This window comes from Notolepis coatsorum (assembly GCF_963971535.1).
Source record: "Notolepis coatsorum genome assembly, chromosome: 5".
In the NCBI taxonomy this organism is placed as follows: domain Eukaryota; kingdom Metazoa; phylum Chordata; class Actinopteri; order Aulopiformes; family Paralepididae; genus Notolepis; species Notolepis coatsorum.
In genome coordinates this window covers 18,548,819-18,561,017 of record NC_140169.1, presented here as the reverse complement: position 1 = coordinate 18,561,017, position 12,199 = coordinate 18,548,819, and the positions used below count along the sequence as shown (strand labels likewise).

The 12,199-nt window shown below is 41.0% G+C and overlaps 1 protein-coding gene across 2 annotated transcripts in view; it reads left to right on the top strand.

Annotated features, from left to right (window-relative positions):
• The window catches only part of epb41l5 (erythrocyte membrane protein band 4.1 like 5), a 293,764-nt gene that overhangs the window by 181,019 nt on the left and 100,546 nt on the right, over positions 1-12,199 (top strand). For both annotated transcript variants that reach the window (XM_084313933.1, XM_084313934.1), the window contains exons 12-17: positions 1,222-1,263; positions 1,573-1,742; positions 4,132-4,238; positions 4,613-4,634; positions 5,551-5,602; positions 10,176-10,303. In XM_084313933.1, the coding sequence (XP_084170059.1) occupies positions 1,222-1,263; positions 1,573-1,742; positions 4,132-4,238; positions 4,613-4,634; positions 5,551-5,602; positions 10,176-10,303 (521 nt within the window). The remainder of the gene's footprint in view (positions 1-1,221; positions 1,264-1,572; positions 1,743-4,131; positions 4,239-4,612; positions 4,635-5,550; positions 5,603-10,175; positions 10,304-12,199) is intronic.

Genomic DNA, 12,199 nt, shown 5'->3' with positions numbered 1-12,199 from the left:
TGGACTCCAGTGAAAGTGATCCCTGGTTAGTGACACGCTGGCTACAGTAATGTCTGGACTCCAGTGAAAGTGATCCCTGGTTAGTGACACGCTGGCTACAGTAATGTCTGGACTCCAGTGAAAGTGATCCCTGGTTAGTGACACGCTGGCTACAGTAATGTCTGGACTCCAGTGAAAGTGATCCCTGGTTAGTGACACGCTCCAGACTCCAGTCCTAATGCTAAACCGTAGTGGCAGGTGACCAGTTGGAATGTGAACTATGACACTACAGGAATTCACTGAATACAAGCTGTGCGTGTGTGTTCTCCAACATTATTATCTATATTTATTGTATGTTTATTGTTTTACAATAAACGTTATGTATTATGACTGATGGGGCATACAGACCCTCATCTGCACCTTTGTTTACACTGTTTATTTTCTCATATTTTTATATTCAGTTAATTATATATCTTTACACTGTTTATTGATATGGGAAATATATAAACAAAAACATAATAATTCAGTGTATTGTTACTGGATCTTGTAAACAAGTCACAGTAGAACAGTAATATCATGATTTTCCAGTGTTTTACTTACTCTACCACTGCATTAGGCATTTTATTTTGAAGGTGGTTACTACTGGTTATAGGCGGTCATGCTGGAAGACAGAGAACTCACAGCAGTATGTTTTGTATTCTCTCTGCAGCACCTTCTCTAGCTACTGTTGTCGCAACTAGTGAATGAGGGAGGGAAGTGAATAAGGGAGGGATGGAATAAAAAAGGAGGGAGAGATACATTGGGAGGGAGGGAGGAAGAAAGAAAGAAAGAGAAAGATGTCAACAGTAACGATAAGGGAGAAGGTGAGAAACTGTCGAGAAAGATAGATTGAAAGAGTTAAGGAGCTACAAGTCAAGTCAAGAGTTTTAATTGTCACGGCATACAAGTATACAATGAAATGCGGGTGGTCTTGCCCGCAACGATGTGCAATACAGTGGTACAACATATAATAGAATCCAATAAAAAACAACATTGTGCAATAAACAGGTAACAGGTAACATGGTGTGACATCTCGGTATCTGTACATAGTTATTTACAGAGCATATAGGACATGCTACTGTTTCATATCAGCTATAGACACCAGACCGTCCTGTAATATCAAAGTAATGAGCCACAACCTGGACACATCACAACCAAACATAACATGCGCCTCCCTTCATATCCCTCCGCCTCCACATCTAGGAACTGGAAAATGGAGAGACTGCCGTGGAGAAGAAATGTGAAGTAGGTCTAAATTATGTTAGTTTGAGTTGTTTATAAATGTGTTGAACCTGATGCCTGGACTGATCTACTATATATTTATAAATACATTACATTTGATGCCTGGGCTGATCTACTATATATTTATAAATACATTACATTTGATGCCTGGACTGATCTACTATATATTTATAAATATGTTCGATTTGATGCCTGGACTGATCTACTATATATTTATAAATATGTTAGATTTGATGCCTGGACTGATCTACTGTATATTTATAAATACATTCTCTCTCTCGCTCTCTCTCCCCCCCCCCCCCCCCCCCTCAGGGTAAAGAGCAGGAGCATACCTTTGTGTTTCGTATGGACCACCCCAAGGCCTGTAAGCACCTCTGGAAGTGTGCGGTGGAGCACCATGCTTTCTTCAGGCTGAGGGGACCAGTGCAGAAGAACTCTGCCCGCTCCGGCTTCATACGCATGGGCTCGCGCTTCAGATACAGGTAAGAATCAATCACGTACTCTACAAGCTGATGGGCTAGATCTGGAGTCTTACTTGAGGGATGGCATCATACAAACACGTACAGTGCCCTGGTGAATTATTGACACCATCTGTAAACAAACAAAGAAGGCTGTGAATTTTCATTGTTTTATCGGCTTGATCTTACACATTTGTTATTATTATAAAATATTAGATAATTCTCACCTTTAACTCATTGACCGCCACGCTGTTTCCCCATCTCTACTCAATGGCGCCAGCGTTATTGACCATTTTAGCGATGTTTGCGGACCCATCATGTGTTCTGTATTATAGCTATGGAGCCAATAGTATGGCTCATTTGACAGGCATTGTTCATAGTCCAACACTGACTAACCAGTTAATCTCTACATACTTTAGTTTGTGCGCTATTCCATGCTAAACATTGCCCCTTTCCAAAATAATCCAGTCTTTTTTCATAGATCGAGATATGCCGCGTTATATGCATTATGCCCAAATCGTTCGGGTTGCTCGCCTGAAACCCCAAATACTTCGTCTTACCCCTAAACTGCGATCGTTACCAAAAGCATGTTTTAGGTCCGTAAAATACAATACTGTGATCGGTACAAAAGCATGTTTTAGGTAAAAAAAAATACCAGCAGGTTACCTAAAATAGACCTTACCTCAGTCAGAAGGTACTCCAAAATGAATAAATCCCAGTCGTCCCATTGCGACCGCAATTACTTGTGTGCATTGGGCATGGCTATCATACGGGAAAGAATAGGTCTGAGGCACCAAATCTCCGACCGATTGCTATGTCCTGATCCACTCCGAGGCGGAAGCAGCCGGAGGTAACTCAGTACTGGAAGACAACTGATATCCCAAGTTCGAACGGTAGGCGATACTGCCACCTGGCGGGATTCGATCGTCATTGCAATTCCAATATAGGCAGCTGTGCCAGGGAGACACGGGCAGCTCCGAGTGAGTGTTTAGAATGGGGATCAAAGGAAAAATATCAAAGGATCCAAAAACGAGTATACTCGTTTTTGACGTTCAAGTGTTGGCGACGAAAGACGAGTATACTCGTTTTTGGCGCCCAATGAGTTAATTGAGGTCAAATTATTCAAGTTATTATTTAGATTTCTTTTAGTAATAACTATTTTCTCAAAAACACGCATGTCACATTAGCACAGTTACTTAGCACTACAAAAAGCTGCATGCAATCGAGAGGCGAAGTCCCTCCCCTTCCTGCTGGACCACCACGGGACCCTGTTTCGGGAAGAAATATGAACGGTAGTCAACGGCGACAGACAAACAATTATTCATCCCGTTTGAATTGTGCCATGAATTACACATGTTTGTCAATTTAAAAGTGTTATTGTCAGCTAGCTATTGTTACGTTATAGCATCAAAAGCTATCGATGATGTTCGCAAAAACGTTAGCTAACGAGTCAATCAACTTTCTTGACTTGTGAAATTATCTTAAAAAAAGACGTCATGTGTAATTCATGGCACAACTCAAACACTATCAAGAAATAATATTTGTCTGCGCTCTAGTAGCACACCATGTAACGCTGCGTCGCGAAACGGCCGACCCGGGTTCGACTCCCGGACCCGGCGTCCTTTGCCCAATGTCTTCCCCTGCTCTGTCTCCCATTTCCTCCTCTCCCTCTCTCTCTACCGGACTGCCCGGTAGTACAAACAAATAAAAATCTACAAAAACATATTAAAATAAATTAAAATACAAATGTTTTTGTCTCTCGCTGTTATTTCTCTCTCGCCTATGGTGGTCTAGCAGAAGCAAAGGAACTTTGCCTCGATAAGATAATGAATTTCTCCTGAAGCTGAAAGAAATGGTTTGGGAAACACACACACACACATAGCACACTGTATAGCAACAGAGATCACTGCAGACTCTACGCTGGGCAGAGATTCAGAGATGTCACAAACAGTAGCCAGCTAACTCTCTTTTCTATGTGTGTCTAACCATTAGCCAGTTGGATAAGCATGTGAAGTTGGTTTAACACATGCAGGGGTCGTAGGGTTTGTTGGCAGTGAGACGTTGCTGTGGCTCGGACGGTCACGGAGTTCACCAGGGGTCACCCCTGTCTCATCATCTTACATCACGATTACAGGAGTCAAGACGACATGCAGCTTAATCACATGATCATACTGCCACTGTAGTAATAATACGGCATCAAAAGGTTGTCTTGGGTGCATTGGTAGAGGTAGCATTGACTTATTCACACGGCAAGGAACCCAACCTGAGCGTTACATAAGAGCAAAATGGTGCCGTGTGAATATAGTCAATTCTTGAGGTTTGACCCCTTGGGTGGAAATGAACCCAACCTGAGCGTGACATAAGCCACTGTCGCCCACGTATAGTAATGCAAACGTGTGTGTGTGTGTGTCAGTGGGAAGACGGAGTACCAGACGACCAAGGCCAATAAGGCTCGGCGATCGGCCTCTTTTGAGAGAAGACCCAGTCGACGCTATTCCAGAAGAACCATGCAGAATAGAGGTGAGGGCAACACACACACACTCTGGCACAATACACATCATCTTCACATACACACATACACATATACAGTTTACTGCATATATACATTATATAAATGGTAAATTGTGCAATTTATATAGCGCTTTTATCCAAAGCGCTTTACAAGTTCCTCACATTCACCCATTCACTCACACATTAACACACCGATGGCGGAGGTCGACCATGCAAGGTGCCAACCTACACATCGGGAGCAATGAGGGGTTACTGTGTGTGTCTTGCTCAAGGACACATCGACATTCTGCCCGGGAGGAGCGGGAATCGCAATGAATTTCTAAGACAGTGCTACCTATCTGGACAACACACTCACAGCACGTTCTCTCTTTCTGTTTCCACAGGACCGTTCAGGCACCACCACGAGTGAGTATCTGTTATCTGGACAAAACCTTATTGTGACAGAAACTGTTTTTTAATCTCTTCCTGTGGTTTTGTGGGAACAGTGTGACACACACACACACACACACCATTTAATCTCATCATGAGACTCTGCTATAATTGTGTGTTACCGGGGTAGCCTTTAAGTTCCCACGGTTACATGCTGACTAATAACCGTGATGTCATCCATAGCGTGCAGCTGTGGCAGGATTGGTCAAGTCAAACCGTTCACAAGATGAATCGGAAAACATTCTTAAAGGGGAACTATTTTACTATTTCTTTCACTATTTGGGCACTTTTACACAATTCCTATGAGTCTATGGAACACCTCTGTAATTATAATTTTTTTAATTCATTGTTTTGTATTTCTAATCAAGTCCTCAAAAACAGCATTTTTCTACCTCAAGATCTTAAGCCGTTTTGAGCCTGGGCTCCAACCACTGTGTGCAGCTCATCATGTACCTGATGCCACACAGCCACATTATCATGCAGCGGTGTCTCTTACTTACTCTCTGACATCACAAATCAGCACATTTTCAAATGACTCAGTTCAGTGAGGGTGAATATTGTGAGAGGAGAATTGGAAGAATGCGCCAATATGAGAATTAGAGACATAGATCATATTAATATAAGTTCACATAGCTAGGAAACAATGCTAAACACTCAAAAAGGCCATTTATAAGATAGTTCCCCTTTAAGTGATAAAGGATCAGCGCTGACTGGACAGAATCAGACAGTAGACTGGATAGAAGGCCGAATTTGTCTTTTTGTCATTGTAGGCATTACCTTAGTCATCTGACCTTTGACCATCATTTTTAATCCCTTATTTAAAAAAGAAAAAAAGTGTCACCCACTGTTTATTAAATAATACAATTATATTTGTTCTCTCCCTGCTCCTCAGGGCCCCAGCCAGCTCACACAACAATGGAGTCAGTACCGGCAAAGACACAAAGGTGAGGAACCAAATGGCTGCTCGTGGGATAGATTCCTTTTCCCATGTATGAGAACAGAGAAGATAAATGATTACTTCCAATTCATAGGGATCTCCCCTGTCCACTGTATGGGTGTTGTATTGTCAACCTGTATTGTTCTTGGAACACAAATATCAGCGTTTTAATCATTTTGAGTTTTAGAAAAACACCAGGGCCCTCATTCATCAATGTGTGCGTAGAACATGTTCTATTTCCACACGTAAGCACGGAATGTAGAACCAGTGTACGCACAGGGAAGTCGGGATTCATCACACGTGCGTACGCAGGCTCTATGCTCCTCCGTGTTGATGAATACCACTTTGTTCTACCGCCAATGCTCGTGCATGATTATCCATATATGGTCATGAAAATGAGGAAACACCCCCCATGGGATGTGAAATAATGAACTGACCCGAGCGGAACTCTGAGAAACTCCACGAAGATTGTTCACTGCTGTCGAACCAAGAAGACACTATCGCGTATTATGGGATAAATAAAAGGCGGACTTGTAAACGGTGATGTCAGATATCAACGGCTCCCTAAGACCATTGCTGCAATTCTGCCTGGACAGCTCAAAATACTAATAAAGACCGTTCGTTGACCACTGTTTGGCGTTGGTTGTGTGTCATTATAACCGTGCTGTAATATGAATGCCTTTATTAGTTGTGTTCGATTGGCTATATGATTTTTAGAGGCATCTAATCTTTGCTCGCTAAACTATTTTTACGCTCGCTAAACTATTTTTACTATTTGTGTTACTGAAAACTGTAAGCGGAGAGCCTATTGGGATGCTAGATCCTAATGTGAAACACTGTGATTCTACCTGTCTATCTTTTTATGCCTGTATTTTTTACTGTTGTGAAGCACTTTGAACTGCAACCTCTGTATGAAAAGTGCTATACAAATAAAGTTATTATTATTATTATCTATTTTGTTGTCGGCTAATAAAGACCGCGCTGGAATATGACTGCCTTTTCCCGTGTTGTTTGATTAATACCCAGGGATTAAAGTTCTCCTCAATTTTATTCCAAATCGCGATGGATCTCCCGTCAATTTTCTACCTGCTGCATATGATTTCTAGAGGCATACTACAATCTATTTTGATGTCAGTATTGGGTAGCCTATATAAACAATAATACGAGAGCATATACAAGAACAATGAATCTCACTGCATGTATGATGTAGCCTGCCTTTCAATACATGAACTTGAATCCCATCATATACATAGTCTGTCCACTATCTGGTGTCATTGCAATGCGTTTTCTATTCTTTCTTATACAGTAAAAAGGGGGAAGAACACTATATTCATATGACTTGTATTCTGCTTACAGCTTCGAAATTCCACTTGTTTCGTTTAACGTAAAGCCTTTTAAATATAATCAAAACGTTCCCGTGTTTCGGCGGTCTGTGCGCAAAATATTAACAAGTTGAGCTTTATGATTTATGATGAATTGAAAATGGGGGACCCTGATGTAAACAAGACGAAAGTCTTTCTCTGGTCTGCATCCCCTTAACAATTGTATGTACTGAGCTGTACTGTACTGTACCCATTCTGCAATCTGTTAATAAACTTTTCAATCAATCAATCAATCAAGCTACGCGGAGCGCAGTCAGTCCAGTAGCCTACACCCCGTATATTCCGATAACGCTATATAAACCATGCTGCATTCATTCTGAGAGAAAGATCTATTATTCCAAATGCTATTTATAGGGTTTTGACCATAATTACACTACTGTTGCTATTTTACAATGAACTATAATGAATTACGGTTCATACAGAACATCCAGTGTTATTATGCACAGAAGCTCATTTCCTTGTTGTAATAATATATTCTACCACTGGGCGCCAGGTACGCATGGTCCGAGCTGTGCGTAAATATAAGCACGAAGTCAAGTTCAAGTTGAAATTGATGAATCCCACTCTTTGCTTAGAAATGATCGTACGCACAGGGTAAGCACAAATCTGTGCGTAGAACACGTTGATGAATGAGGGCCCTGGGCTGTCCTCGACTAAAGAAATTATTAGTCAATTAACGGTCTCAATATTTTGTTGTTACTAATTTATGTAATTGACAAATCAGTACAATTTTACCAGAGATGTGATTTATTTGTTTATTTATGGATCCCCCATTAGTCTACACCCATGGGTGAAAGACTATTCACCCTGGGGTCCTAACACACAACCTACAACATTACAGTACATTACAGTAAAAGAAAAAAAAGAATAAAACATAAGAAACACCTTAGCCTAAGCACATTCTCAACATCTTCAAAATCTCACAAAAAAACACACAAAGGCTCCAATCACAAATACAATACTAACTAAACTAACGATACTAACTAAATAAATCAGTAACTCAACTGTATTTCACCATTCATAATGGCATCCTTCAACTTTTTCTTAAAAGTAAATTGGTTGCTGATCATCATTATCTTCACATGCACAACAGCTCTATACATTACGGTTCTCTAAAGTGCACAGAGTAGCGGAGGGTGAGACCAGGGGCGGATTTAGGATTGTAGGAGATCCGGGGCTTAGCCCAGATAGGTGCCCGCTATTTTTTATTTAATTAACCTGTACGTGCAATTTCCTGCAATATAGAGCCTTCAATCTTGACCAATAAAGCTGCTCTTTTCACTATAAAACTCAGTTAACCATAACGTAGTTATGGTTAGATTTATATATTGGGGGCGGATATATCATATTTTTCATATGATCAAAAAGTGGTGGAGCAAGAGCATACCTTTGCTCCCCCAAGTTCAATAGTGGGAGAGCAGAGATGCTCCGAATGCTCTTATGGCCAGGCGTCTATGATTCACTGATACAAAGTAAAATAGTGCAGTGCAATAAAATAGTTAGTAAAATAGAATAAAATAATGCAATAGTGCATTGCAATAAAATAGTTATCATCGTATTCTTTCGGGAGGCCGGTAAGGAGTGCATTACAGTAGTCGAGTTGGCTTGAGATAAAGGCATGGATCTGGTTTTCAGCGTCCTTTTGATTTATAAATGGCCGTACTTTAGCTATGTTTCTAAGGTGGAAGAATTAAGTTTTTGTCAACTTGTTGATTGTGATTTAAAGCTTAGGTCTGAGTCTACCATAACACCAAGACTTAACTCACTCAAATACAGTTAGCAGCTGGATAGACCACAGATGGAAATTAGCTTCTGCTAAATCTGGTGCAAACGTATTTTCATGTAACAATGATGAATTGTCAAAAAAAAAAAAAAAAAAAAAAAAAAAAAAAAGATTCTGGGTTTTTCAGAAAACATTCGGGGCTTGAGCCCAAGTAGCCACCCCCTAGCCCCGCCCCTGGGCGAGACGTGCCACTCTGTTCTGAGCGAGCTGAAGTTTCTCCAGATCCCGCTTTGAAGCGCTCAACCAAATTGTTGGGCAGTAGTCCAAGTGGGATAGGACTAAAGCTTGTAACGTTAGTTTAACGGTCTTCTCACTCAATAGATGAGCACACCTTCCGAGTCTTTTTTTTTTTTTTTATCCACCTTTTCTCCCATTTTTCTATATTTTCTCCCATCCCAATTTCGTATCATCCAATTCAACCCTCCCCTGTCACGAACGCTGTTTCTTGCCTCCCACAAGCCGGCTGCAATGTGGACTAAGTCATACATAGCACAAGTCCCCTCCGGTACTTGAGGTAACAGCAGTGAGTCTTTGTTTTTTAAACATTTAACTTTAACTTGTTTTCAGTAACCCAATTAGAAACCAGCATTAACTCTTCTTGGATATTTCTCTGCAGATACATACATTGTCGTGTCATCCGCATAAATGTCCATGCATGCATTATTCAATACATAAGGTAAATCATTAAAAAAAAATTTAATAGTGCAAAGGACCAAGGCAACTTCCTTGGGGGACGCCACATTGAAGGGTTTCCATATCTGAAAGTGTCCCATTAAACAATACGCTTTGTTGTCAGTTAACCAAATTCATTCATTTAATAGAACATTAATTGAAATTATATGCTAATGCTAAGATTCATAATTATCTTGGAAATAAGTAATAAAAAAAGCATAAAGAAACTACTAATCAACAAAAAAAAGACTGACAACATAGTTCTCCTGAATCCTCATTGGCTAATTGGAATGGATTAAAAGTAAAGGAAAGTCTGGAAAAGGCCTCGGTACGAGTTTGAATCGATGGGCGAGATTCTAAGAGCAAAGGACAAGCCTCCAGAAACCTAATAATCTAAAAAGGTCATTACTATTCTAGATTTATATTCTAGAGCACGTTGGAGAGAGCAGGGACAAGTCTGTGAGAGTGAGGCTTGGCTGACAGACTGTATACACAACAGGTTAGGAGAGTATTCCACTTTCTAACTGCTGCCTGACAATATTATGAAACTGCAGTTATTGTAGTTGTGTGAGGTGATAGAAATGGAGCTTCTATTGTGTCTATGTACTGTACTTCTCCTTCACTAACTCTTCTCCCTCCCGTCCATCTACCTCTCCTTACCCCTCCTCTCTCTCTTTCTCTCCTTCTCTAACTCCCTCCCTCCTTTCCTCCCCTCCCCTCTCACGCCCTTTTCTCCCCCTAAGGCCACGCCCACCAGAAGCGCCTGGTTACCCCTACCCGTGGTCAGCCCCGCCCCTGCCCCCACCTGCGGACCAATGGAGATTGAGGCTTTGCCCAGGAGTCCCGGAGCCAGCCATTCAGAAAAGAGAAGGTATCTGATCAGCTAGTGGGGACTATCCAGTACATGTACATGTATATGCAGTGATGGGCAAGCTACTTGGAAAATGTAGCAAGCTACACTACAAGTTACTCTCGATTAAATATAGCTCAACTACAATGGAAGCTATCCCCAGAGAAATGTAGCAAGCTACACTACAAGAACATGACAAAAATAGCTAGCTACATCGGCACTACTTTTTTTTTTTTTTTTTTTTTACTTCGTGACCAAGTTTCCACCAAACAAATAGGCAGGAAAAAAAATTCTCAGTTTGATTGTTTATTATAAAACTGAAACAAGCCCTCGGTCTGGCTTTTTGTGTCATCCTTTTAACATGAACTTGTATTACACACTTCTTCAATATCTGAATTGTTTTACTTCATTTTACTAGTATTATGCTACCAATGTATATACTACTACCAACTATGCTAATATGTCTATACTACTACAGTATGTACTCAGAGTATAACACTCAAGCTTGACACTGACAAACAATACTACTTATCCTTGGCTGCTAGATATGTACCACTCCTACTGACTTGTTGTACACAATTTGTAAGTTGCTTTGAATGAAAGTGTCAGCTAAATGACCAAATGTATTTAAATATGTAACTCACAAAACATTCCATGGCCCCAAAATCATGTGGGGACCCTGGGGGTCCTGTCCCACAGGTTGAGAACCACTGCTTTTCCCTCTTTTTTTCTTTTCTCCACCCCAATAATATTGTTCATTTTTTGCCTACAGTGAAACATCATGATAGCAGCTATCTTAGTTAAAGCTGTTGACAAAGTGTACTGACTTGTGTGCTGTTTGGGAACGGTTGATTTTCATCAGCTCACCTGACTGTCCTCAAGTTAGTGCTGGATGTGTTGAGAGAGCAGCATATGTTTTAGCCGTTTTTTCAGTCAAACTCATACATGTGTCCCAGATAGGGCCATGGAGAGTCATTGTTGTTATTGACATCATCATCTTCATCAATGCCATCGAACCCCTCTGCCATTTCGCGCAGACTGGTTCATTTCATGTAATCCGTTAAATTGCATTCATTCAATACGTCTGTGTTTTGATTTTCACTTCCTGCTTTGCGGCTGGAGTCCCGCCCTATCCTGCCTCTGATTGGCCTACCCGTAATGTTTTGGTCTACCATACCCAATCATGAGTCGTCACTCATATCTAAACAAACCAACCAATCATAGTGGGTTTTTTACGGGGAGTTTTTTTTTCTCCTCGCAGATCTTCTAGTCTAGACTATCTCTCCCGAAAGTAGCGTGTAACGTTTCTCGTCGCTACGTTACTACTTCGTTCTATAAATAGCTCCGCTACAGAGATCGCTACCCTGGTTAAAAAGTAGCGAGCTACCAGCACGCTACTGAGAATTGTAGTTAAGCTATGTAGCGTCGCTACTTGTAGCAAGCTACTGCCCATCACTGTGTATATGTATATGTATATGTATATGTATATGTATATGTAGGTTAGTACGCATGCGTCGCCTGAGACGGCCGCTGCTGCAGATCGCTCTACCAGTTTTGTACTTTTTGTCAAGTTCTCTAAATTGTGACCTGTCCTGTCTAAATGTTTAAATGTTGAGCGATTTGCAGTGTCTAATTTCCCACGGGATAATAAAAGTATTTCTATTCTATTCTATTCTATGGTAGATTTTGACAAGGACAGATACAACTTAGACATGTTGTAAGCAGCTGCCCGTTGTGCTGTATCACAGTACTTGGCTATCGTTGGCTAATCTTCAAACCCCCGCCCAGCTCAACAGACATATACCGCACCACATATACATGCACATATTGCTCAGGGGCACTTGGGCAACGTTGGCACTGTCTGTAACGGGGATCGAACCAGCAATCCTTATCCGCCCTTCCCGCTTAAAGGAAAGG